The following is a 27,844-nucleotide window of genomic DNA, read 5'->3' on the forward strand; positions in this document are numbered from 1 at the left end:
CATGGCTACGCCCGCTGCTCACGCGCCGGGCAGGGCTCCGCCGGGCGGACGGGCGCTGGGCGGCGCGTTCATCCCTTCCCCGTGCGTGGAAGGGCGCTTTGGTTGCTTCCCGTCTGGGGCGAGTATGAGTAGAGCTGCTACCAACATTGGTGTAGGGGTTTCCGGGCGAACATCAGCTTTCCTCTCTCTCGGGTAGACACCCAGGTGTGGCGGCTGGGTCGTGCGGTGCGTGTAGGTTTAACTCGGGGAGAGACGGCCAGACCGTCCCCGGGAGGAGAGGCTGCGTGCGGGAGGGGCCGCGTTCTATTTCGGCCCTGCTGCCTGCGAGACGCCTGTGCGGCATCCGGAGCGTGTGGCCCCGAGTGTGAAGCGCAGGCGAGGCTGAGCGCGGGCAGGCCGGGCTGGGGACGGCGCCTGGCACCGCCGCGGGGGCGTGCGAGACTTCCGAGCACCCGGCCCGCCACGCGGCTGGAGAAGGCGCATGGGGTGGGGGCGTCCGGACGGGCAGGAGGAGGGGACCAGCAGGGCCGCATCTGGGGTTCGCAGCGGAGGGGTCCGGGAGCATCCGTGGCCTCGGCAAGGCAGGACGAAGGAGACCTTGGGAGGCAGGTGCAGAGGGGTCGCGGTGGGGGTTGCTTGGGGTGGGCTCCAGAGTGAATGGGGGGGTCGAGGCGGGAACAGATGAGGCTTGCAACACATTTGGCTCTGGAGAGGGTGGGAGGGGGAGAGAGGTTCTTCCTGAGGAGGTGGAGGCAGCACAGCGGCTGCAACGTCCGGGCCACGATGGCAGGCAGGCGGGCGCTGGAGAGCGGAGGGGACAGAGGGCCCTGTGGTGCGCCCGGAAAGAAGGCTGTCTGGTTTTGTGTCTGGGTCAGGGGCCCCACCTCCAGCTCCGTCTGGGGCCCCGAGTCCGTCCTGGCGGCCGAGGGTGGCCCGTCCCCCTGGCTCACAGAGGTCCCTCCGCCCTGAGTGAGGAGCGGCACGTGACAGTGCAGGACGGTGCAGTTCCCCACGGGAACTGACACTCCTCCGGTTTGCTGTTTGGTGGCCTGGGGCAAGTGTCCCCAGCTGTAACCTGGGATCCCGTCATTGTGTCGCTTGTCCGAGAACTCGAAGGTTAGTGGGAGGCCCGACACGCGGTCGCTGCTGGAGGAGAGGAGCTGTGGGCATCGGTGTTTAGTCACCTGGACACAGACCCCGTTTCCCCGCGCCCCTCGCTTGGGGCCGGATCCGGGTCTCATCTCAAGCCCGGCTCTGTCCCGGCCCCCTTCGGCGATCAGCAGCCCGTGCGCAGGAAGGAGAAGCTTTAGTATCAGATGAGCCCAGGCGGTCAGTGGGGGGGAGGGGCAGACTGGCCCCCAGGCCCGGCTCGGCCCCCTGCCCGGGCGGCTCCCCCCAACCCCAACAGAGGGGCCTGGCGAGTCCTTTGAAGCCTCACTGGCACTTCGTCCCCGCCCAGCTCGTTTCAGACTCACACAGGCTCCTCGGCATGGACCCCGAGTCACACACATGAACACGCACACGCACACACACGCATTCACTCATCTGTAACACGCCTCCCCACGCACACACATGCCCCCCCCCATGAACCCAGTCACGCACACATGGCGGCCTCCACTGCCACCGGGCACCTGCGCACAGGTGCTGACCCACGGGGTGAGCTGAGGCCTCGGTAGGAGCCCGGGGTTCTCGGGGCCTTGGGGACTCTCCTCGCTTCTCCCCTGCACTTAGGGCTGGGTTCCTGCAGGCCCCTTTGCACTCAGTGGGGAGATGCCCCCTCCGCCGTCCTCTGTCCCGCTCTCTGCCTGGACGGGTCCCCAGATGGACCCCCCATCAGCACCCCTCCCCCAGAAGGAGCCCGGGGGTGTCGGGATGCTGTCTGGGGAGACGACTGGCCTCCCACTCCCTGCGGCCCCGCCCTCTCTGTGCAGCTTCTCCGCCACACACGAACCCGGTCCCTTTTCTGCACAAGCCCTCGAGTGGCTCTCCGGCGACCTGCGGACCGCGGCCACCCGCGGTGACTGTGCCTGTGTGCACTGCAGACTGTCCCTGCCGCCTCCCTCTGCAGCCTGGGCCCTGAGTCCCCAGAGATCAGCCACCCTGGATGCCGGGCAGGGACGGGACCTGGCTTGTCCACCAGCACCCAGGCCGGGGAGGCCCGCTCTATGCGTGGAATTCATTCATTCATGAACAAATGAACTTTCTTGCATGAACAAATGGGTCTTACGAGGCGTGACTCCTTCCAGAGAAGAAGGGGCCGCACACGGGAGCCGGGAGGCAGAGCGGCGGAGCCAGCTGGGCTTGCTCACACCCACCCTGTCGCCACCCACCCTCCCACCATCACACCCAGCTCCTGCTCGTGCTTCCCCTGGTGAGAAATGGGCCTCTTCGGGCTGCCACCTGGGCCTGGTCCTTCCTCGGGGGTGTTGGGAGTTTCCGCAGGGAGAGAAGCAATCCTGCCTTAGACACCTGGGCAGGCCCTGGCCACACCCCCGTGTCACCCCAAAGCCACACGCCCAAGCCCACCAGCACCCGCCCGTCAGCCTCCCTTGTGTCCGGGAAGCTGCCTGTGGCCTTGTGGTGGGTAGCGGGTTACAGCAGACCGGAGGGGGAGACGTGTGCTAAAGCACTTAAAACCGAAGGACTTCGCGCAGAAGCCCAGATTTGATTTAGCCGATGAACTCAATTGCCGGGCTGATTGTGTTCCAGGAGGAGCGGCAGCCGGCATCCATCCACATTACCCGGGAAAGCCCGGCCGTGGCAGGCGAGGCCGCCCGGACCGCCCCTCCATCCCTGCAGCTCTGCTCTGAGTCCCCCCACTTGGGGGTCGCGAGCCTTGATTGGCGGCGGCCTTTTGACGTGACAGTCTCACGTTCCCTGACATCCAATTGCCTTCCTCCCTCCCGTTCTGGAGGCTGGCTGGCCCGCCCCACTGAGTAGCTGGAGCTCCGGGGTGTTACTGGGTTCCTCTCACCACCATCCCCAAATACACTGTGTCCTCTGGTCACCTGTCGCCTCTCGGTCCAGCCGGCCTCCGTGGGCTGCCCTCCCAGCTGTTCCTGGCTTCTCCAGCTCCTGCCAGTCCCGCCACACTGCTTGGGCGCGGTCTCACCCTCAGTCCCCCAGGGGAGACCTAAGACCCCAGGAAATGGGCCTCTTTGGGCGTCCGCCTGGCCTGGGCCGTCCCTCGGGGGTGTCGGGAGTTCCCACAGGGAGAGGCCACCGTGTCTCACCGCTTGACTCAGGCTGGGGACAGGCGAAGAGGATTACCAGGCGGAACTGGAAGACACCAAGGACGGCCACCAGCACCACTGGCCTGGGGGCCTGTCCCCTGGCCATGGCCACCCGCTGGCTGGGGAGGGGCGCCCCGGCCTCCACCCGTGGCCGTGTCCTTCCTCACCGCCTCCAGGCCCCCAGGCCCGATGTGTGGGCCCCTCGTGACGGAAGTGCCCTTGGCGACGTCGGCCTTCCCTGCCCCCCGCAGAGCGCGACACCCTCGCGTGCTGACATCTCCAGGCCAGTGTGACATTTGGGACTCGCCTTGGGTTACTGTGCCTGTAACCCAAAGGCCCACGAAGACGTTTTTCCCAAAACAAAGAGCAGTCTTCACCCAGCGACAAATGCTCCTCCGGCAAGAGACTAGGGGAACGCTGCCAGGTGCGCGCCGGCCGTGGTCTAATGTCAGCCTCCAGGACAGTGCCCCGCGGGTAACAGCGTGTCCACGCGTGTGGTCCGTCACCGAGAACCCCTGTGGTCCCGCAAGGAGGTGCTTTGTGAGGAGGCGGGGGCTGGCTCTCCCCGCGCCCCACCTGTGCACCCCATTCCCAAGGGATCACTGGGACCGCTCTGAGTCCCCGTGGGGCTGGGCCTGTGAGGCCAGCTGGCCCCGGGCCCTCCCATCTCGCGCTCACCCAGACTCACCGCTCGCTCAGCTCCCCCTGAGGACTGGGTGACATCATCACTCTTTCCGGCAGCCAGGCATTGACCCACATTCCGCCGCCCTCCTGTCTGGGAGGCTCTCCAAACACCCGCTCCTCTCCCCCTGGGAGGAGGGAAGGGCCCAGCTCACGATTTTTGTGGAGCGACGGTGCCAGGCCCGGGTCCAGATGGTGCCCCTGCCGGCAGCTCCCGGGCACTGCCTGCCCCTCCCTGCGGGGCAGGGCACGCTCCGGCCTGGCGCTGCTGGGGCCCTGCCATGCTTCGTGCGGCTGTCGCCCCCGGCTGCGCTGGCCACGCTTCCTTCCGAGAACTCGGGTTGTCTGGGCCGGGCCTTCCCCAGGGGCGAGGCCCAGCACTGCCTCCTAACAGGTGTGGTCTCGGGCTCGTTAGGGATTCGCCACGGTGAAGGGACAGCATAGCTGAGCAGGCGCCGCCGCAGCCCTCGGGCCTCCTCGTCCTCACAGGCAGTGGGGCAGCGAGTGGGCCCCACGCCAGGCCAGGCCGGGGCAGCGGGGTGTGGCTCAGCACTCGGTGAGCAGGGCGGCAGGGGCGCTGCCCGATGAAATGCAGGTGCCCCGTTAAATCTGAACTTCAGATAAACAGGGAATTTTTTCTAGTGTAGGTATGTCCCGTGAAATATCTGGGACATACTTGTACTAACAAAATAATTTGGTGTTTATCTCAAATTCCAATTTAACCAAGTGTCCCGTGTTTTTATTTGGCAAATTTGGCAACTGTGGAGTCAGGGCCCTCGGGGGGGATGCCAGTCCAGGAGGCCACTGGGTATGTCCCCCCTCGTGGGGGACCGCAGGGCCCCGGAGAACAGTCCTGTCTGCTTTGGGCAGCAGCTGGCTGCGGAGAAAGGCCCTGGGCAGGTGTGGCAGGACAGACGGACGGCCGGGCTGCGGCAAGGCCAGTCTTTGCTCCCAGGAACTCCCGCACTCCCACCTCCGTCCCTCCCTCTGTCGCTTCTTGGCCATCAACAATGGCGACAGTGACAATAGCGGGCGTTTGTGGAGGGGTCACTCTGCGCCAGAGGCTGTGCTGAGCACTGGTGGTGCCAGTTCGGCTCCTCCTCACGTGGGAACGGCTGCTTCCCAGCTTTACAGCCCACTGGCCGAGTCCCTGGGGCTGGTCACCTGCCCAGGTTGCTGGTCACCTGCCCAGGTTGCTGGTCACCTGCCCAGGTTGCTGGTCACCTGCACAGGTTGCTGGTCACCTGCACAGCCTTGGGTGGCAGAGGCCTGAGCCCACTGTCTGGCCACCCCATGACACAGCGCTCCAGCCCGGCCTTGCTGCTAACTGGCCTTTAATTGAGCAGCTGCATGATCCCCTCCACCTCCCCCCTCCCCCCTTACCCCCTCCCTCCTCCTCCCTTTCCTTCCGTGGGTGCCCAGAGCCTACTGTGTTAGGCATTTAGGAAAAACTAAAGAAGGTTGGAAATCTAAGTATAATTCAGCCTTGCCAATTGGTAACTAAGAAGTCTGAGACCCAGAGAAGTGACTGGCTCAAGGTCACCTCGCAAATCAGCAGCAGGGCCCGGGCGGGACTCTGGCTGCTGACTCAGCATCTCCCTCCCCTGTCTCAGTGTGTCTCCTACGGAGCCATCATTCCTGCCACCTGGGCGTGGGGACTGTGAGGGGTGGGGCTGGGGAGGGAGCAGCAGGTCCCGGAGGACGGACGAAGCTGTCCGCTGGCGGGCGGCAGGCCTTGGGGGCCGGCCAGCTTCGCCCTGTCACTGTGCTCATTATTAAATGGCGCTTTCCGATGGCTGGGCCGGAGAGTGCGGTGTAGCGGGACCAGGTGGCTCAGGCGATGGTTTTCCGGTGAGATTGCTGCTTCTGGAAGGTCAAATTCAGAAAGTGATTCCTTGGGAAAATTGATCCTGTGGATGAAGGGGGCCGTGTGGGCTGGAGGTACGGCCGGGAGCCGGGACCACCCACCCAGGTGTGGACAGGAGGAACCAGGGTGGGGCACAGCGGGGGGCTTTCTCCCGTGGCTGCGTTTCCCTGGCCGGCCTCAGAATCGGTTAGCACAGCTGCGGGCGGCAGGCAGGGGGACCCGGCTGCGTGGCCCTTTTCCCGGCCTCCCTCCTCCAGAGACCCCACCCGCGTGCCGGACCGCCCTGGGGTAAAGCGGCTTCCTCCACCAGGAGAGCTGGGGCAGTCGTTGACACTCGACCCCCGAGGCCTGCGTTCTCCCGCCCAAGTACTGCCCAGGCAGCCCCCGAGCTCAGACGGCGTCCGGCGCGTTCCGGGTGGCGCAGTGGTGCAGCCGCAGGCCGGGTCCTGCGCCCTCCCCTGTCCCGTGGGGCGAGCAGCGCCTTGCGGGCTTTCACGAGGATTTGGTCAGCAGTGCGCGGGGCCCGTCTGCACACGGGCAGCCACACGTTATGCATACATGCTTGCTTATTTGTTTTATGCACTTCGCCTGCCACGGGCCTTCTGGAATAGGGAGGAGAAATCCCAGGACTGAGGCCTGAGGGAGGGAGGGGGAGGCCGTGCCTGTGTTTGGGGGATCGTGGGCTGGTTGCGCTTCCAGAAAGTCTGTCCAAGAACCAGCACACGGAGACTCCCGGGCCTCCGCCCAGCTGCCTGCTCCAGACTTTCCCAAAGTGGGGTTCACCAGCTGTGCGGCCTTAGGCAACTTGCTTAACTTCTCTGTGCCTCATTTCCTTGTCTGTGCAATGGAGGCGATCGTAATAGCCTCTTCATAAGGTCCTCGTGAGGATTCGATACCTTTATTCGGGGAATGCTCTCAAGGTCCCTGCCTCTGGGAGCTCACAGGATGAGAAGGGGAATTAACATTTATTGGGCACTGACGTGCCTTGTGCAAGCGCTTTACAGACAGTCTCTCGGTTGATCTTTCCAACAACTGTCTGAGGCAGGCGTTACTGCTGTGCCTATTTTACAGATTAGGAAATCGAGGCCAAGGGAAATCAGCTACTTTCCCAAGGTCACGTAGTAAGTAAGACAGAACATCCCAGGGAAGTGGGACGAGGGGGACAGGGCTACCACCCCACAGTCCCCAGGAAATTCCGGGGGGCACCCGCTGTGTCAGGGGCTTTAGTTTCACCCCCACGGCAGGTGCAGGCCATGTGTCCGTTCATTCGCTCTCTACTTCGTTCATTCACAAATGCCCAGTGTCACTGGGGTGTATGCCGGCCCACAGTGGATTATCGCTCCCCACTCTCCAGGTGAGAAAACTGACGCTCACGCGGGTTGAGAACCGGGGCGGGGCCACGCAGCGTGAGCGCCCCTCTCGGGGCCGGACCCGGCCCTGCGCTGCTCAGCGCCCAGGCTCCCGCCGCCTGGACCCAGGAGCACAGGCGCTAACCGCGGCCCTGGCGTCAGGCTGCCTGGATTTGAGTCCCGGCTCTGCCCCGGACCAGCTGCGGGACCTGGGGCAGCGCCCTTCACCGCCCCAGGCCTCAGTTTCCCCACGTGCCAACGAGGATAGTCAGGACACATCACTCACGGGACTGCTGGGAAGGGCCGAGGCGCCCACTCCCGCAGAGCGTGCAGAGCGTGCGCCGGCTGTCGCTGTCCTCTCCCAGGAGCCCTTCTTTAGGCACAACTCGATGACAGGTCTGTGCAAACCGTGAGACCGAACTCTTAAGGCGCGCGGGCGCCGTGTGCGATAGAGCCCCGTGTCCTGGCTGCAGTGAGGCGGGCGAGCCCTTCGCCGACCCACCTCCCACCCGGTCACTCGCCCACTTGCCCACGGCGCCACTGAGGCGCCACGCACGTCCCGCATCCTCCCCCCATCTCCAGTGTGTGACGCGGTGGCCCGTGGGACGTTCACAGAGCGGGGCACACCACAGTCGAGCCTGGGGCGTTTTCATCACCCCCAAAAGACACCCGGCGCCCTTAGCCATTGCCCTCAACCCCCTCCCCGTCAGCCCCGCCGGGCACCCACCCTTCTGCTCGCTCTGTCTGTGCAGCGACCTGTCCCGGCGTTTGGGACAAATGGAATGTGCGGAGTGGGGCTTTTTGTGACGGACTTTTCTTGCTTAGCACAATGCTTCCAAGATCCACCCATGTTGTGGTGTGTGTCCATATTTTATTTCTTTTTACAGCTAAATAGCATTCCATTGTCTGCACGGGCCGCATTTTGTTTATCTGTTGGTAGACATTTGGGTTGTTTCTTCATAGTGCTGCCATGCACATCTGCGTACCAGTTTTTGTGCAGACATGTGCTGTTGTTTCTCGTGGGTATGCATAGACCCAGGGGTAGAATTACTGGGTAACTCTAGGTTTCACCTTTTGCAGAACTGCCAGGCCACTTTCCAGAGCAGGTGCACCATTTCCGTTCCCACCAGCAGTGTAGCAGGGCTCCAGTTTCTCCACGTCCTTGCCAACACTTGCTATTATCTGTCTTTTTTGCTGTAGCCGTCCTAGTGGGAGTGAAGTGGCACCTCGCTGTGGTTTGAGTTGCATTTCCCTGGTGGCTAGCAATGCCACATACTTTTCCTGTGCTCATTGGTCCTGTGCATGTCTTCTTTGGAGAAATGTCTATGCAGGTCCTTTCCCCATTTTAAAACCTGTGCTGTCTTTTTATTATTGAGTTGTAAGAGTTTATTACATGTTCTAGCTGAAGGTCCCCTGTTAGATAGATGACTTGCAAAATTTGTCTCCCACTCTGTGGGTTATCTTTTCACTTTCTTGATAACGTCCCCTGAAGCACAAAAGTATTTCATTTTTATGAAGTCCAATTTATCTGTTTTTTTCTTCTGTTGCTTTTGCTTTGAGGGTCATGGTCTAAGAAATTCAAAGTCACGAGAATTCACCCCTATGTTTTTCCTTCTAAGAGTTTTCTAGTTTTCAGCTCTTGCGTTTAGGTCTTTGATCCATTCTGAGTTAATTTTTGTATAGGGTGTGAGATGAAGGTCTAACCTCATCCCATGTTATTTATGTATTTGTTTGCTTAGTAATTTATTTAAATGAATATGCTTTTAGAACTTGGCCTCACCTAGGCAATAATATTGTTGCAATCCCAGGTCTTAGGAGTTTGTCAGTTTTTCTTAAAAATGCTGTTATTCAAAAATAAATAATACCCTGCTAAGCTGTGTTGCAGGTCACGTACCTATCCCCCCGCCTTGCATCTCGTATCCCTCACTTTGGGAGATGTCGCGGGTTATGATGAGTTTTATGGCGGGGGAGGGCCTGGCAGGGGTTGTGAAAGGTGTCCCTAAAGAAGCCACGTCCGGCCTGGCATCCGACACTGCCTCTCCGTGTCAGCTTTAGGAGAGGGGCGGGGCACCATCCAAGCAGAGGACACGGCACATGCAAAGGCCCAGAGGAGAGCGAGATCTGACACATGCTGGGCAGAGACGTGGAGAGAGAGACAGAGAGACAGGGACAGATACTGACATAAGGGAGGGGACACCAAGAGGGAGCCAGAGAGGTGAAAGGTCACGTACAAACACCAGGTACACGCACACACACAGAGGCAACCTCACCCATGCTCATCCCGGAGCTCGGCTGGGAGTTGGAGAGGCCAGAACACCTTCCCCTGCTCCTGAGGAAGCCAGGACTGGTGGCAGGGGCTGGCCAGGAAGGGGCCTGGCGGAGGCGGCCCAGGGAAGGACGCCTGGAATTGGGCCGGGAGAAAGCGACTGCCTGACCTTGGGCAGGCTTCTCTCCACCTGCACCGCCCAGGCCTGTCCGGCTCTGACAGCCGTGACTCTCTGTTATAGTCGTTACAATATGCTTCTCGGATTCTGCTGGTATTTTATGCATTTTTAATAAGCCGGGGTCAATGTTATCACCCAAAGTTGATGGCAATCTTTTCTTTATGTAGCTGATCTCTAAAAATATCCCTTCCTCAGGCCAGGGATGCGGAGTACATTCCTGGTTCCATGCAGCTGGGGTGTCCCTCTCCAGCTAGCTCAGTGGGATGTCAAATTGGAATTCAGAAGACGAAAATTAAAACCTTCCAAGGTCAAATACATTTTGCAGACAAACTTTTGTTAGACAAAGTCAAATAGGTTTCTTTCCTGCAGGACTTGTCAGAGCCTTGAATATGCTAGTATGCACTGTGGCCCCCGGGTGGGAGGGGCCAGGGAGCAGGGTGTGGGGGGATTTGGAGAGCATGATATGCTTGACCAAAAAGGTTTAAGCACACGGCAGGAACTTTTCTTGCTAAGGACCATCTGTCTCCGGGTGTTAGTGCCCTGGGAAGAAGAGCCCCAGTGCCAGCAGGTGCCTGCCATCCCATGCTGCCTTCCCCAGAGCCGAGCACACAGTAGGCCCACAGCACACACATGCCGTAGTGGAGGGGTTAGAACTCCGGGGAAAGAGTGAACAGGCTTTTTCACGCCCCATTCACTTCTGCTGGGTATCGCAGCGAACCCTCGGTGGGGGCAGTGACGGGGCGGTTGGGATTGAGTGGCAGACGTCAGCAGCCACCGGTGCTGCTGGCCGGGGCCTCTCTGTGCCTCCCAGTCACGTTCCAGGGGACCCAAGACACGTCCTTCGTCCTGGGAAACGAGCTCCGCAGACCTGGGGGTGGTGTGGAGTGTGAGCAGCCCCCCGAACCCCAATCCTTCCCCTTCCCTCCTGCCTTCCCCGCCCGGGCCTGACTTCGTGTTTTTGGATAACATTTTTGCAAAACAGACCTTACTTTCCTGAGAGCTGTTTTAGGTTCCCAGCGAAATAAAGGGAAGGCAGAGATTGGCCAGGCACTCCCTGTCCTGGCGCGGGACAGCCTGTCCCACGGCCGGCATCCCCGGAGTGGCCCGCGTGGTGCCGTGGACGGGCCCACACTGACACGTCGTCCTCACCCAGGTCCACGGTGCACAGCAGGGGTCACGCTCGGTGGGGGACATTCCGTGGGTCGAATGCGTGATGCCACGTATCCACGGTGACAGTGTCATGCAGAGCAGTTCGCCGCCCCGAACAGCCCCCGTGCTCGGCCAAGTATCAGTGACACTTTTATCTGCTCATGGAACCAGGGCCTGCTCCCCATAGAGAACATGGACAGCACGGATGTGACGGTGAAGAAAGCAAAAATCATCCCTTCCCTCCCCAAGACGACCGCCGCGGGAACTGAGTGCGTTTCGTTTGCTGTTCGTGTGCGGACACGGACACGTGTGTCTTAAACACGGCGCCTTGGAACCCGAGCTGTTTGCAGCCCGTGCTCTGTCCCCTGTTAACCGTCTGGACTCTGGGGCCAGAGATCTCTGAGTTCCAGCCCCGTCATGTTGGTTGTCCCGGCCCACGGGACCTTCTGTTACTCGTGGGGTCAAGGGGGACCGTGCCTGAAAGAGCTGGGCGAGAGAAAGGAACGAGACCAAGCAAAGGGTTGTCAAGGTCTGCTTTACTTGGATTTTTAGTAGGTTTTATAAGCATACAGAAACAAGGAAGTAGAAACAGGGAAGTAGAAACAGAAAAATAGAGTGGGGTGACGATGAGGCTTGGGTTTGGGCCAACCAGCCCCAACCAGCGTGTTTCGCGGTCAGCACGTCATGAAACGCATTCTTTTCAGAGCTATAGCTGGAGGGTGGGGTGCTGTTTTTGTCCTAGGAATTTTCCAGGGCGAGGCCCGTGCGTAGGACAAGTCATAGGGGTGTTGAGGGTCCCAGCTTCTAACAGTCGGTGGCAGCCCCGCGCCTCTGGGTAAGAGGCGCCACCTCTCAGCCTCCACCCCCTCATGTGTAACGCGAAGGTGACGATGGCATCACCTCTGGTGGCAAGTCAGAGGCCTGCACGAGACCCCTGCCCGGCACACTGCGAGCCCTCGGTAACCGTGGTCGTTTTCATGCCTGCGAGGAGCGTCCCGTGGCGGGGAGCGGCCTCTGACGGCATGGTGCTCAGTAGCGCTGCGATGGCCCCTTCCCGGGACGCACCTTCACTTCCTGCGCCGTTCTGCAGGGTCACCCCCGGGCAGAGGGAAGACCGCAGGGAGGAAGGCGGCCCTGGCGGCACACGGGGGTTGGTGGCTGGTGGACCCGGGGGCCACCGGTTTTCCCGCTGCAATCCTGGCCTGGAAGGCGGCCCCCACGGAGCCCGGGTCCCGGTCCCGTGGAGACCAAGGCAGGGCAGGGCAGGCGGTGAGGGCGCAGGGGAAGGGCGGGCAGGACGCAGCTCTGCAGCGTGTGGCCGAGGCTGAGGGACACGCGTCTGTCTGTCCGGGACGGCTTAAGGAGTGCGGTGTGGGAGACAGAAAGCTTCCCCCAGCCGGGCGAGAGGGGAGGGACAAGGAAGAGCGAGAGGGTGTTGTCGACTAAACGTCCGGAAAGCCATCTCCAGAGGCGCACAGCCAGGGAGGGGAAGCTGCCCCACGCCCAGGCGTGACCGGTGGGCCCGGGGCCCCCACCCGGGACAGGGCCCTGTGTACAGAGTCCCCTGGTCTCCCTGCCTGGGCCCTCGTCCCCCAGACAAGCCGTTCTCCGTGGAGTGGGCACGGTGGCATAAAACATGAACCAAAGCAGGACACGTCAGACCTGCTGCAGGCTGACAGTGGCTCTCGGGGTAAAATTCAGCCTGTCTCGCGCCCGGCCCCATCCCGCCGCTGGGCCTCTGCTCAGACCTTACAAGCTGAGTTCTTCTCAAGGCCCCGTCAGCCCCAGGGTCTTCCCTCCCGCTGCTCTTGCCTCCTTCTAGAAGGTTCTCTCCTGACCTGCCAACTTCTGATTCTCTTTCAGGTCTTAGTTCAAAACTGTTCTTCCTAGAAACCTGTCCTGCTCCCCGCAGACCAGGGTAGGGCCCCTGCCCTCGATACCTTCTCCTTTGTGCAACCCTGGGGCACTTAGAACAGCTGAAGGTTTGTGTGACGATTATTTTTTAAGTAATAGACTTCATTTTAGGAAAAGTTTTAGGTTTACAGAATATTGAGCAGATAGCACAAGAAAGATAGCCCCTTCTCCTCTGCACAGGTTTCCTTGGGAACATTTTGTGTTTGACCTCTGTTACAACTTCGATACACAGTTATGAACTGAAGCTCCTAGTTTACATCACAGTTCATCTATGTCTTACAGTTCTATGGGCTTTGACATTTGCACGATGTAACTTTACGACAGTGCCATAAAGCCTTTCACTGCCCTAGACACCCCTGTGCTCTGCCTGCCTGTCCTCCCTCCCCGATCCCTCAGGTCACTGACATTTCCACTGTCTCCCTGCGACACCCTGTGCCCCATCAGGGCCGGGACCCGTCTGCTCTGCTGACCGTTGCACTCGCTGTTCCCAGCTCAGAGCCTGCCACAGAACAGGTGCCCTGTAAATATTTTTCTTTGCATATTTTAATAAAAAGAAGATTCTACTAAACGCATGTTGTTCTGCAACTTGCGTTTCGCAATATTTTTCCAAGTATTGACAAGGTACCTTGGAAATCTTCTGGTGTCAGAATATAGAGCATTCTCTCTCTCTTTAACCTTTTATCATGGGGACTTTCCAACACACAAGAGAAGAGAATCTGCCACGATGAGCCGCCATGGATCTGCCATCCGACTTCAGTTGTCAACTGGTGGCTTTTCCTGTTTCATCTGTTCCTTTGGCCCATGTCCCCCCTCTCGGTGTTATTCTGAAGCAAATCCCAGTTATCAGATGATTTTTCATCTGTAAATATTTCTGTGTGTATCTCTAAAAGAAAAGAACTTTTCAAGGCCAGGCACTGTGGCTCAGGCCTGTAATACCTACAATTTGGGAGTCCAAGGCAGAAGGATCACTTGAGGCCAGGAGTTTAAGACTAGCCTGGGCAACACAGCAAGACCCCATCTCTAAAAAAAATAAAAATTAGCCAGGTACCGTGGTGGCACTCACCTGTAGTCCCAGCTACTCAGGAGGCCAAGCAGGAGGATCACTTGAGCCCAGGAGTTGGAGGTTGCAGTGAGCTGTGATGATGCCACTGCACTCCAGCCCGGGCAACAGAGCTAGACCCTGTGTCCGTGAAAATAAAACAAAACAAAACTTAAAAACATGATACCATCATCATCCCTCAAAAACATTAATTTAATATCATCAAATATAGGCAGCGTCCCATTTCCAAGTGTCTCGTAAATGTACCTTCCATTTGCGTATTTGATTCTGTAGGTTGTTTGCACCGAGACCAGAGGTGCTCCACGCCCTGCCACTGGATAATACGCCTCTGAGGTTTCTCCTAGTTTAGGTCCCTTATCCCTCCGCATCAGTTTTTGTCCCAGTGCAACTCATCTGTTGACAAAACTGGGTCATCACTTCTGGGGTTTCCTCCAGCTGGATTGCGTCCCCTGGCGTTTGGTGTGTGGCTCTGTACTTGCTGGGAATTCACGGCCGGGTCCAGAGACTTGGTCTGACTTAGGAGCGATTTATTTTGGCCAGACGGCTGCGGGCGGGGGTGCGGGAAGCTCTCTCTGCTGTCCTGTCGCTGCTCCTCGCCTGCAGCCAGGCCTCCGTTAGGGACCACTGGTTCCATCCTGAAATGCGTCTATAAACAGAAACTTCCCCTCATCAGCTTCTGGTTACCCCGAGGTGCCGTCTATGTAGGACAGGCGAGATAAACGCTCGCTGCTTTCCTTTATTTACCAGTTTTCAGAATAATGAGTTGCCTATAAATATTTGAATGAACGAATGAATAATACATGTGTGGATGAACTGACAGGGGCTTGGGAGTTGGGGTTCTTTCCGTCCCCCTCAAGGGCACGGGCGGGGGCCACCGCCGACAGCAGAGGTGCAGCCTGTGGCCAGGTCCCCGTCTGCGCGGCGAGGGGCTGGTAGCAGCCCTTGCCACCTGTCCGCCCACCTCAGCAAGAGCTAGGGCGCTCAGAAGCTGCGTCGCTAAGAATGCAGCATCTGGGACGAAGGAGGCTTGTCACCCGCCCCAGCCGAGAAGCAGGAAATCCTTGGAACCACCATCAAAGAGGGGAGTAGGCCAGCAGTGGCGGGTCCAGGGGCAGCCTTCAGAAGGCGGAGTTGAACCCTCCATGCGAGGGCGGATCTGGGACTTTCTGTCCCGAAGGAGGTAGTGCAGGTGGGCATGGTGGCCTCCGGGGTCCTTGCAGGCCAGCACCTTCCCGGACCCCTCCCGTTGGGCTCTCCTCCCCCCCTCCCCAGAAAGCATGCCCGCGAGCTCTCTGACGTCTCCGCCCTCTCGTGTCTCCCCAGGTGCAAGTGCAACCTGCACGCCAACCTGTGCTCCGTGCGCGAGGGCAGCCTGCAGTGCGAGTGTGAGCACAACACCACCGGCCCCGACTGCGGCAAGTGCAAGAAGAACTTCCGCACCCGCTCCTGGCGGGCCGGCTCCTACCTGCCGCTGCCCCACGGCTCTCCCAATGCCTGTATGTGCCCTGCCGCCCCCTGGGGCTGTGAGATAGGGTGGCTGCGGTCTCCCCCGCCTGTCAACCCCAGGAGCTCTGGATCCCACACACGACACATGCACACATACGTGTGTATGCACACGTGTGCACATGCACACATACACGCAAGACATGCATGCAGAAATATACAAGCATGCATACGCAAATGCACATGCACCGGCATGTGCACACATATACGTGCACAAACGTGCACACATACACATAAGCACATGCATGCAGAAATATACAAGCATGCATGCACAAACACGTGCACACACACACACACTTCCCAAGACCCTCTAGCACATCTGCTTTCTGCTGAACTCTGAGCCACCCTTCTGGCCCTGGCCCACAGGAGGTCCCCTGGGGGGCAGGGGTGAGGTGGTTGGGAGCCCCACTGCAGGCGATCGGGATAGCCAGCACCATCCCTGATAATGAGTGTTGTCACAGCATGCTGCGTGTTCACACCCCCTCTGTCCTCAGAGTGCCCCGGGAGCTGGGCACCTGTTGTCCCATTTCACAGCGGGTCCTCGAGGCCCTCGCCAGAGTCCCCTGCCCGCGCTCTCTGCCCGGTCCTCTCCTCTCCTTGCTCAGCCGTGCCAGGGAAGCCACCTCCAGGTCTGCCCACACACCTGCGTCACAAGCACCCCATGGAGGACCCCCACTCATCGGGGACCGCCAGCTTAGCCACGGTGTCTCTGTGAAACCGTGAATCCCAGACCCAGCCCTCGGGCGTTTCCTGGTGTCTGACCCTTGTCAAGGACGTTGACCGGTGCCTGAGGCCGCGCCAGGCACTTTAAACACCTCGCCCCACTCCGTCCTCATCACACCACCACGGGTGGGAGTGTCACCATTGCCCACGCTCCAGAGGAGCAAACCGAGGCCCGGCCAGCCTCAGGGCCCTCCTGGGTCTCCCCGAGAGCTGTTGGATGTGGTGCCGACGCCAGGGCTGGGCAGCTGCCTCTTGCACCCTGCACTGTGCCACCCCGTCCGGGCACCCTCCCTGGATGGGTGAAAGATTTATGTGACTTTAGGCTGATCAAAGCTGAAACCGCTCCAAGGCCGTGACAGGCATGTCGTGCATGTGCCAGGGCAGGCGGCACAACAGGCCTTTGAAGGGACGACTTGCCAGGCTCCAGCGGCACTCAGGTCTTCAAAGGCTCAGAGAGCGCTCTGGGCGCTGACAGCCGCCCCAGCCTGGCTCCCTCCTCCCAGGTCCCTGTCTCTGTCTCTTTGAGGCCCAGGCCCTTTCTTGAACCCTCCCTTTAGTGGCTGTCACTCCCCCTCTGACTCACACATTCACCTCCCCTTCATCTGTCCTGTGGGCCTCTCCCCCCACCTTCTCCCCCTTTCTCTCTGCACTTCTGGCTCTTGTCTTCCACTTGTCCCTTGCTCCTGGGAGGATTCTGCAAGGGCTTGTGTCTGCCACCTCCTGGGCACCCACAGACCGAGGCTCTTACCTGCAGGACACGAGGGAGGCCCACTGTCACTGCTCCCCCCAGGCCAGAAGCCACCTCCTGTCTAAGCAGGGCCATTGCCTTAGAGACCTCTCCTCCCCTCCTCCCTGCAGGGGCAGGGTGAGAGCTGGCCGCTCCACCCCTGCTTCCCCAGCATTCAGGGGCAGGGGTGAGGCTGGGGTGCTCCATGGCCTCAGCCTGAGGCTCTCTCACCCAGGTCTCCCGCCTTCTCTCGGGGCGGGCTACCAGGAGAAAAGAGCCCAAGTGGCACCCACACCCAGGGGGCCAAGCTTGGGAGTCACCTAGACTGGAGCCCTTCCCCACCCCCAACATCTGTCTACTTCCCTCCTTTCCCCTCCCACCTGCCCCCGTCCAGTCTTCCCGCCTGGTCACCCCCAGCCCCCGCCCGGCTGGCTCCTTCACCCTCCAGGGCCAGCTCAGCCTCTATCCTGCCTGGCCCCCAGGGACTTCCCTTGCTTCATTCCCGAGGCCACACCTCCCGAGGTGTCCCCAGGGTCTGATGTGGAGCCTGCCCAGACACGTGGGGGAAGGAGGGAGTGAGTGTGGCCGGCTCCTCCTCCCTGGACTGTCCCGCTGGCCACAGCCAGGCGCCTGCCTTTTGAGACTGGAGGTTCTCGCCTGGGCCTCCCCCCGGCTCAGCCACACAGACAGGGCCGGGACCTGAGCCGTGTCTCGGCCCCTCCCAGCCGCCATTGTCTGCAGGAGCAGGTCCGTGAGAAAACACCCCGTGGGCTGTTGTGAGGACTAGATGCTCATGCAGGACACGTGTGGACCGTGCTGGGCACTCGGCGTGTGGCAGCTGCTAGGATGTCGTTTCAGGAAGCTATTCTGCCATCCCTAGTTTCTCTGATGGGAACACACTGCGCACAGTTCCTTGCCCTGCACTGGGGGACCCAAAGTCCAAAATCTTAAAAGGGGGTGTGTGTGAAGCTCCCCGTGGGGTGCTTGGCACTTGTCAGAATGTCCCCAAGGGTAAGTCAGGGCTCTGAGACTCAGTTTATCCATCTGCAAAGTTGGCTAATAGCGGCTCCTCCCTCTCAGGGCTGTGGTGGGCATGAAATGGGGTGACCACCCAAGCCCAGGTTTCCTTCCCTCTGGCGGAGGGAGGGACACCTTGACGCGCCCCCTGCCACCCCCGTCCCCAGGGAGGACGCAGCCAGGCCCCTTCCTCCTGGCAGCCAGCTCTGTGACCCTCTCTCTCCCTGCAGGTGCTGCTGCAGGCTCCTTTGGCAGTAAGTACGCACCTGGGTCCCTGAGGGGGGTGACTGGCCCCCACTGCATGAACTTCTTTGCATGTCCTGGAAAGAGCCTGAGAGAAAAGAAGGGGCTTTGGTGTCCCTCGGGCCTCTCCTCTACTTCCGCCCATCTGCTTCTCCAGGTCTCGCTCTCCCTGAGTCCCATCACGCTGTCACTGTGCTGTGGCCTGTGGCCCACACCTCCCTTCCCCTGGGAGCTTCCTCGGTGCTGCTTTGGAAAGTGGGGTGGGACATTTTGCAGGTTCCCTTGACCCCTGGCTGGACACCTCCTCCTCTCTCACCCAGAGCTGGGAAGAGGGTGTCCCGAGAGGCAAGAGTGGGGTGACCCTCCTCACCGACCAGGGCAGGATCCACCCCCAGCCTGAACATGGGGGGCAGCCTCCCTCTTGGCCCGTGGCTTGGCTGGGGAGGCTGCTACCCCTGCCCTGGTCTTCCGGGCCAGCTCAGGGCCCAGGGCATTGCAGACCGAGGAGGGGGCATCGGCAGGAGGGCCCGAAAGCTCTCGAGGAGGGGGAGGGCAGGCGTGGGTGCCCACGGGCAGTCAGCGGCGACATCCACACGGCCCGGGGAGCACTCACGGGGAGCACTCACCCAGCCCAGGCTCAGCTCTCAGCTGATCCCTGCAGGCCCCGCCCTGCCTCCACGCTGAGTCAGCAGGAAACCACTGGCTGACCCCACATCTCAGAAATGCTTCTGGGTGTGCCGTCACCCTCTGCCCTCTGTGGGGCTCCGCGTCACACGAGTGGTCCCTCCCGACCCAGGCTGGCCTCCCCGCTGGGGCACAGAAGGAAGCTGGCCCCGGAGGGGTGGAGGATCTGCGCGGCGTCGAAAGTTGCGTCTCTGGGGTGCCCCCACCCCTGCTGACTTCCGCACCCTCTCATTTTTCCCATCTCTCGCCAGGCACCGGCAGGTCCCAGAAAGACCCTGTCCCCAAAGGCCCTGTGGCCACCGTGGCCACTGTGGCCATGAGGGGGGGACCCACCACGTCTGCCCCCTCCACATCCACTGCCAGGGCCCCCATGGCCCCCAGCACCCCACAGCCCACAGGTGGGTGCCAGAACACAGCCAGTGGCCCCTGCCGTCCGCCTGGTCCTGCTTCTAGCCTGAGTCCCTGCCTCTCTGCAAGGGGGGGGTGTTATTGCCAGGGAGCGCAGGGGCTTAGGTCTTAGGTATAGATGCTAAAACCCTGGAGCCGCAAGGGCAGGGACCAAAGGGGCCTCCCGGCCGTCTGGGCCAACCTGTCACCAAGCCCCAGCCCGGGGATCCAGGGACAGTTCAAGCTCCAGAAACCTTCTTCCTCCCTCCTCCCGCCTTGCTCAGAAGGGCCCACACCTGTGCGGTCAAACAGACAGGGGACTTGGCAGGGAGGCCCCCCCCCCGACATTCAGCCAAAGGTGGGATCTTGTCTCTGGATGAGGCTTCTGCGTTTGTGTTCCCTGGAGCTGGACCCGGCCCTGCCCCCAGCCCCTCCGCAGCCCAGCCGACCATGGGGCTGGACGGCGCAGGGTTAGCCCAGGAGGCAAACGTCTCCACTCAGCAAGGCGGAAAGAGCCTCTGGGGCCTGCTTGGCACCTGGGCTGCTGGGCCTCTCGGGGCTGTGCGCAGGGCCGGGCGGGGGCTGCAGCTGCAGACAGGCTTCCGTGGAAGCAGGTTGCTCTCAGCCCTCCTGCAGGCGGGACTCTGCATTCGCGGCTTGGGGTGGGCCCCGGGCGCACCCAGACTCTGCTCACAGCAGGTGCCCGGAGTTGGAACTGACTCGTCCTTCCCAAGGTGCTAGGAAGATGGTGGCTGTAGGGACTTCTTCCTGGTCCCAGCCAGGGAGGGAGGGGCGCCCCGATGGCATGCCCCCACCCTGCAGGGTGGACCCGGCGGGGGCTTCTTAACTCCTGGGGCAGTGTCCTTCCTCTCTGATTCGAGGAGACCTGCCTCGACAGTCGGTCCCCGTGGAGGGGTGGCATTTCTCAAGGGCAGAGACCCCTCCATCAGCTGTGGGACCCAGCCACGCTCAGCCTCTCTTCCCTCGGCCTGCTGGGGCTGAGTGGATGCCCAGAGAGAGTGCCCTCCTCCCTGGCCATCTCGCCGGCCACACCCCTTTCCCCAGCCCTCCTTCTCCACGGGAGGCGTCTGCAGGGAGCAGGACCTGGCCAGGAGGTTGGAGGATTCTGGGGAGCCTCCTGGCCCAGAAATCCTCCTTGGGGTGGAGGACAAGGGTCACTCTGAAAGTTCTGGGCTTCGGACATAGGGTGGCCGAGCCGTGTGAGCCTGCGGTGAGCAGAGGGAGCAAAAGTAGCCACGGCAGGTCCTGTGTCTGCCTCCACATGGGTGTGTCTGGGTGGAGGCCAGGTACCATCACACGTGTGTGAGCACATGTGCGAACATGTACACGTGGGAACACGCACACACACGCGGTTAAGGAAGCTCGAATCCATTTTCAGGGTTGCCTCTGGTTTGGTGCCAGGGCGGCTGCAGGGCAGACTGAGCAAAGTTGGGAGTGACAGAGGAAAAGTCAGAGGCCGGAGTGGTGACTCTGGAAGAGGTGTGGTTTAAATTGTGAGGGTCCCCAGGATGCGGTCAGCTCCACCTGTTCCAGCAGAGGGGCACTAGGGAAGGAGGTGGCTCCAATGTGACAGTCCGTGGCCAGAGCAGCCACCGCCCAGAGCCCCCATTAGTAGCGATGATCATTCTGGTTGCTCAGAGCCGAGCTTGAGCTCGAATGACCTCTTGGCTCGGGGAGGTGGAGGCTGCTATTGTCCTGGTCCCAAAGGGAGGAAACTGAGGCTTAGGAAGCAGCAGCTGGATTTTATGGTATGTGAACCATACCTCAATAAAGCTGTTCTAAAGGAAGAAAAGAGAAAGAAAAGCAGCAGCTGCCCAAGGTGCAGGACTGCAAAGGTGCATGGGCAGGACTCGAACTCAGCGCCCTGCCCCAGACGCTGCCCCAGCCCCGACACCCGCCGCCCAGTGCCCCTGCCCCCAGGCCTGGGGCTATGAGGTGGTGCCACCTTTAAGGCCTGGCTTGCGCGGCTCCCAAATTCAGAAGGAGCAGACGGGGCTGCCATCTGGTCTTGGCACAGGACTCAGGCCACTGCCAGAGCTTGCTTCCCGAACACCCGAGCATGTCCCTGGGGGCCTGGTGGGGAGCCCTTCCCTCCGCAGCCCCCAGTCGCACGGCCCCCAAAGGCCCTGCGTCTCTCCCAGCCCTTCCCAACAGCCCGCAGGCCCAGGCCGGAGCCCCTGGCCCAGCTGTTTCTCCCCCGCCAGTGTCAAGCTGTCGGGAGACAGCGGCTGCGCTAATCCCACCCGGGCCCCCTGCCCGTGAGGACGGGAGATGGACTCCAAAGCTGGATGCCTCAGGGCGGGTTCTGCACGGCTCTAATTAAGCCCTGGCCAATTTGGGTCTGGCGGCCTCGGTCCTCATTGAACACCACATTAGTGTCAATTTGATGTCCAAAGGCTCCCAGCTCCCGGCTGGAAAGTTCCCTGTACTCCTTAACTGGTAGATTTCCTTTTTCTTCCACCACCAACATCACCGTGTGCAATCCCTTTAACCCTCTTAGTGCAGTGGGCCGAAATATCAGCTTTTGTGTCTAGGGCGAAAAGTGTGGTGGGCCGATGTATCGGCTCCTACGTAGTTAACAATGGCCCACGTAGGAGCCGATATATCGGCCAGCCACACTTTTCGCCCTAGACACAAAAGCCGATATTTCGGCCCGCCGCATTAAGAGGGTTAAGAAGTAGGAAGCGTCAGACCTCTCCCCTGTCCCTCTGGGTTGGTCCTTTGAAATGCTGTGCCGGCAGCTCCCAGCCTCCCAGCCTGGCTGTGTGTGTGTGCAGTTTGTCTAGGGGCTGAGCACGGTGGCATCTGGGGGTTCACTCACGTTGCAATTCCTGGTCAAAATGGGCCCAACCCAGGGCTCGGGAGGCAGAAGGGTGGTGGCCAGGCAGGTGAGTCAGATAATGGAGAAGGCGCCGTCCCTGGCCTGGGGCGGACGGGAGGCCTTGCAGGACCTCTGCACACGGCTGAGATCTTGGCCACGACACACACTCTGGCCTGCAGCCGTTAGCCAGAGACCGCAGAGACAGGACCTGGCCTAATTCTGCCCCTCTGTTGGAACAGGGACCACACAGGCAGAGTAGAAGGGTCCCCCAAACCAGGCATCCCACTGAAGAAAAGACAGGCTAAAGTGTGCAGATTCTCAGGCATGGTGCACCCCCTCCCCCTTGAAGTCTGCCTGCGCCCTCCACAGGCTGCTGTAGTGTAGACGCTGCCTGTATTGTAGATTTAGACCTAGTTCTTTTAGCCAGTGTAGACACAGCCTCTCCTTCTAGAACTGCTTCCTAAAAAGGGCCTGGGGGGAGGTATGATGCCTCAGTGTGTCCCCAGGCCCCCCCCTCCGCACATAACTTGGTTTCTTCTCTTCTCCCCCCCCCCAAGAGTGGACCAGGCCACCCACGGCTGCCCCCCTCTGGGAGAGCACACCCTGGCCCCAGGTGTCCTCCAGTGCAGAAGGTATGGGGGGCCAGGCCTGACCCCAGGGATCCCCTTCTTAGACCCTTAGCCACCCCCCCCCACATGTAGTGGAAGTAGCAGGTGTGCGTGGTGGGGACCCAGGGCGGGAGGGGAGGGGACGGCAGGAACTGCGAGGAGACGATGCCTGGGGAGCTCTGGGCATGGCGTTGCAGGGGGCCTCTGCACACCGCCAGCTCTCACCTGCTTAGAGAGGGCCAGTGTGACACCCCCAAACCCGAGCTCTTCTCACCGCACCCCTCCAAGGGCTTCAGAGTTGAGCGGAGACCCTGCCCCTCACTGCGGGACCCTCCCTCTCCGGCCACTCTTGCTCACAGGACGCCCGGGCGGCCGATGGAGCCCAGACAGAGTCAGACCGGACGTCCTGCTGGAGCCGGGGCAGGGGGGCGATGGGAGGGGAACGTGGCAGGCAGAGGGAGGCAGGGCCAGGGGCAGCAGTGGGGCCGGTGGGGAAGCCACCGGGTGGATGAGGGCAGGGAGGGACGGCGGGCAGCAGTGACCGCCAAGCCAGGTGCTGCGCTGTCCCACTGCTTGGGAGGAGACGCACACTGGGGCCTGCCTGACTCTCCAAGCGGGGCAGCTGTCCCAGCCCGGCTCCCCTGCCCCCCGGACATCAGGCCCTAATTCTGCGCCTCCAGCACCTCTAGTTCCCCTCCTGCCCGGCTGTGAGCAGTGAGCAGGGCTTTGGGCACCCTCTGCTGGCAGGCGGCTCTGCAGCTGGGACCACAGTCTGTGAGGGTCCGAGGTTCGGTGCCTAGCAACCCGGAGGACCGGAGTCGGGCGTCCTCTGGTGATGGGGACAGGTAGAGCCGGCTGGAGCCATCACTTCCCTGCCCTGGGCCAACTGAGGCACCACAGACTCCCAAAGGGAAGCCAAGGCAGTGATACTCTGCGACAGTGGCCTGCTTGCCCACGATACGGGCTGGGGGCCCGGGGGGACCCTGGGCAGGGGAAGACTGGCGCCATCCGTGTGCATGGGTTGGCAGCACTTGCCAGTGGGAGAAGGACTCACTGTGGCTGGAGTAGGGAGTTTGCTCCAGAAAGGAAGGGAGATGCCACAGTCGTAAACGCCAGGTTTAGACTCCGCATTTGATGCTCCGGGGAGTTTGGAGGGGAGAAGGGGCCAGCAAGGGAAGGGCCTGCAGCGCAATGCTGTCAGCCTGTCAAAAACTGCTCGGCACCCAGGCAGGTCCCAGCACAGTGTGGGGTGCTGGAGGACACAGGAGTCATTTTCGGGGTTACTACAGCCAGATGCGGAGGTGGTCCTAGGGAGGGGACCCGGGGCAGGGGAGGTGCAGGCTCGTGGGTGTGCTGTGTCACTTTCCAGCAAGTGTGAAACCCACCTCTCTGGGCTGTAAGAGGGGCCTGGCTCCCGACCCGAGGGCTCTGTGCTTGGTGGCCAGAGTGGCCTCTCCCTGCTTCAAATCCGGGCAGTGGATGAGGCTGCACCAGAGCTGTCCCGGTGTGCCTTGGAAGCCTTTTCCAGGCAGCTGGACCATGGCAGATGAAAGAGCCTGTTTCTCATCTCTCCAAGCCGTGGGCACGTCCGCTGCTGCCCCTGCCCCTGCCCCTGCTAAGGGCTCCGAACTTTTCCAGCTCAAGCCCAAATCTCCTCAAGTGATGCCCATTGAAGAATTCCAAGGTAAGAGGGCCCTGGGCCAGATCAGTCCTCCCTGCCTCCACTCCCTCCACCTCCACTGCGGCCGGGGGGCTGGTGCTCGGCTGAGAACGCCCTCCCGGAGTAGCTGGGTCAAGGTCAGATGGAGTCTCTCCTGCCTCGCCAAGGGAGCTGGGCGCAGGTATGAGTCAGAAGCCAGCTCGGGCACGGGGGGCAGGCACACAGCAGGCAGAGCAGCTGCCAGAAATAACCTGTCCTGGCTCCCCTGGGAGGTGTGGCCCAAGGGCTCGTCTTGGCTGAAGCAGAATCTGGGACACACGGGTCACCAGCACTGCTCTCTGGGACCCTTGGAGGATGCCTGGCCTCATTGACTCTGGAGGGGCAAGGCAAAGGGGGCGGGCCGGGGCCCAGGGGTGGGAGTATTCGCCACCTCCTCTCCGGGCACACCTCACAGGCCGTTCTCCAGGGTGTGAAATGCCCCTGGCCACCAGGGCCTGGGTCAGCGCCCCCATCACAGGGGAGGCTGGGTGCTCTGGCGATACACAGATGGTGTTTCAGGAGGGTGGCGGTGCCCTTCCTTGCATGGGGACAGCCACATCAGCTCTCTTGCTTGGGGTCAGGAGGTGTTGAGTCCCTTAGGAGGGATGCCAAAGGGTGGCCTCCCTTCTGCGGCCGGGAAGGTAACCCTCCTCAACAACCCCCCAACCCTCCATGATGTTGGGGGACCCGCCTCCAGGCCCTTAGAGCCTTGCCCAGGCGGCCACGGCGCTGGCCTGGTCCGTGCAGCAGAGCCAGTTGTGCAGGGCTCGGCCTGAGGACCACGTGGGGCGCGGGAGGGGCAGCGGGACGGTGCGGAGATGGAGACTGGTCCTGGGTGTGGAGCCGCTGCCTCCAGGAGCAGCAAGTCAGAAGCTGGTGGGGGGGGGCAAGCAGACGCCCGGGGTCCTGCAAAACAGACAAACTGTGGGCGGCTCAGGCTAATGAGAAAGGGCGGGCGGGCATTTTCCTCCCCACCGTCTTCCAAAGCAGCATGGGAGGAAGCTCCTGGCCCACTGCCTCTTGTGCAGCCTTCACGCTCGCCCTCGTTCGTCCGCGGACGCGGAGTGGCTGGGGACACGGTGGTGGCGCTGTGAACCCGGGCGCCGCCTGCCCCAGCACGCAGTCTGGCGGCAGGGCCCCGTCCTTGCATGAACCGCTTTCTAATCCCTCTGTCGTGGGGGCATCCTTCAGAGGGCGCTGGGCCCTGGCGCCGGCCAGGCGTCGGCAAGGTGCCCACTGGCCCCCGTCGCCTGCCCACGGGCCAGGCGGGAATTCCTGGGCCTTCTCCTTCAGGATGGAAACGGGCAGGCCTGTGTCTTCCCAAACGCCACGAGGGGACCACAGGCCCAGGGCATCTTCTAGTTCCTTCTCCAAAACGCCTCCCTCCTGCCCTGCATGTCCTGGGGGGTGGGGTCCTTAAATCTGCCCGTGCCTCAGTTTCCCTGAATGCTCACAGTGTTTCTCCCGCTCGGCCGGCCTAGACTGTGAGTGCTACGGCCACTCCAACCGCTGCAGCTACATCGACTTCCTGAACGTGGTGACCTGCGTCAGCTGCAAGCACAACACGAGGGGCCAGCACTGCCAGCACTGCCGCCTGGGCTACTACCGGAACGGCTCGGCCGAGCTGGACGACGAGAACGTCTGCATCGGTGAGAGGGCGCGCGCGGCCGGGGAACTCTCGGGGGAAGCCCGCGGGCTCGGGGCTGTTAGGTCTGGAGACCCCTGTGTCCGAACCAGCTGGGCAGGCTGCGGGAATCCCAGTTCCAGGGCCCACGCCGGCTGGGCGTCTCCAGGACAGAAGCCCCCAAATCTGCTCTGCTGCCGGCCTCCCCGTGCGGTTCTCCCCCAGGCGCTGGGGTTGCAGTTTCCCCCAGGTGCTGGGGTTGCAGAGCCACGGGTCGGAGCCAAAGGCTGGGTTCTAGAGACGGCCCTGCTGCGTGCCTTTGGGCAAGTCCCTTCCCCTCTCTGGGCCTGGGCTCTTCCACTCATAAAGCCGGCAGGTGGATCAGATCAAAGGGTTTCCACCCTTTTGCTGCCAAAGCTTTTCCCCAAAGGCTTCCCAAGCAAAGGTCCGGCCACGCTTGGCCCTGGCAGGCACCGCCCAGCTCTGCCCCAGAACTGGCTTTGAGCTGAAGAAGGGATCCATCAGGCCCTGTGCAGGGGACAGGCCGTCCCAAAGGCCAAACCCATGACCCCCCACCACACAGCCCGGAGGGGCTGCCCGCCACTCCCTGCCCTGTCTCCAGTACAGTGCCCTTGGAGCTGTCCCCGCCCCCGCCCAGCCGGCCCCCTGGGACCCTGTGGCCCCACCGCCACCAGGCCAGCTCTGGCGAAAGAGGAGAGGCTCCTGCAAGGTTGGAGCTGTCAGCCTGAATTACGGCTGTGGCCTCCAGATAATTCCATCAACTCTAAAGTGACCAAGATGAAATTGTGCTGTGACGTTATGCAGGGCCAGCTGCAGGGACAGGGCAGGGGCTCTGGATCCAATCAGAGGAGCCCCCTCCCAGGCTCCCGCCTTCTCTCCACCTCCACCCCCAGGCCCAGCACTGGGCTTCAAGGACTCCCAGAGTGGAGGACATCCGCCCCTCCCACGGAGCAGAGGCCCAAGGACACCAGCTGGGCCGGGTGGGAGGAGGGGAAGGCCTCTGGGCTGCTCCTCCAGCCCCCTGGAAAGGAGCCACAGATGGGGGCCATCCCCCCTCCACAGCCCCATGGCCGCATGGGTGCCCCGTGACCTCTGCTGACGCGCCTGCCACCTGGCAGGGTCATAGCTCCTTGGGTCCGGGAAAGATCAGCCCGTTCCCCTGCAGCTGCCCGGAGGGGAAGGGGCTGGCCCAGGCCATACCGCGCCAGGGCAGGCGCAGGCGAGGGAGAGGGTCGTTGGATGCCAGGGAAGGAAGGCGGGACTCCTGGAGGGTTGGACCCCACGGCAGGCCCCGCCCGCCATCCAGCGGAGGCATCTCCGGGAGGGTGCCAGGGAGACCCGGCTGCAGCTGCGCTGCGAGGGACGCCGGGCCAGGCGCGGTGCGGGGACGGCGGCCACAGGTCGCCTGAGCGCCCGCGCCTGTGTCCCGCAGAGTGCAACTGCAACCAGATCGGCTCCGTGCACGACCGCTGCAACGAGACCGGCTTCTGCGAGTGCCGCGAGGGCGCGGCGGGGCCCAAGTGCGACGACTGCCTCCCCACGCACTACTGGCGCCAGGGCTGCTACCGTGAGTGGGCGCGGCCGGGCGGCACCGGGGGCGGGGCCTGGCGTGGGAGGGGCGGGGCCTGGCGCGGGGGGCGGGGCCTGGCGCGGGAGGCGGCACTGGGGGCGGGGCCTGGCGGGGACGAGGCTGTACTGGGGGCGGGGCCCGACGGGGCGGCACAGGTGGGCGGGACCTTGGCGGGTGGGCGGTACTGGGGCGGGGCCGGCGCGGGCGGGGCGGGGCGCGGCGGGACCTGCGGGAGGGGCCGAGCTGTGGCCGGCTGGGGTTTGCGGGGAGCTTTGTCCGGGCGGGCGCTGGCCGCGGCAGAGCGTGGAAGGGCGCCCCAGGGGCACGGAACAGCATGTGCAAAGCCCCGGAGACGGCGCTTGAGAGCGGAGAAGCGCGCGGCGGCCGCGGGGCGGGCGGGGCGGGGCGGGGCTCGCGCAGCTGGAACGGTCCCCGCGGGACGCTGCGCACCGGGTGCGCCCGAGCCTCCTACCGGGCCAGGCCGCGCCCCCGGGTATTC

The 27,844-nt window shown here is 62.1% G+C and overlaps 1 protein-coding gene across 1 annotated transcript in view; it reads left to right on the plus strand.

Moving 5' to 3' along the window:
- NTNG2 (netrin G2) overlaps nt 1-27,844 on the plus strand; it is a 67,471-nt gene that overhangs the window by 37,335 nt on the left and 2,292 nt on the right. Inside the window, exons 3-6 of the mRNA XM_012744132.3 lie at nt 15,021-15,193; nt 17,898-17,921; nt 25,612-25,779; nt 27,208-27,342. Of these exons, the coding sequence (XP_012599586.1) occupies nt 15,021-15,193; nt 17,898-17,921; nt 25,612-25,779; nt 27,208-27,342 (500 nt within the window). The remainder of the gene's footprint in view (nt 1-15,020; nt 15,194-17,897; nt 17,922-25,611; nt 25,780-27,207; nt 27,343-27,844) is intronic.

This window comes from Microcebus murinus, chromosome 12 (assembly GCF_040939455.1).
Source record: "Microcebus murinus isolate Inina chromosome 12, M.murinus_Inina_mat1.0, whole genome shotgun sequence".
NCBI lineage: Eukaryota > Metazoa > Chordata > Mammalia > Primates > Cheirogaleidae > Microcebus > Microcebus murinus.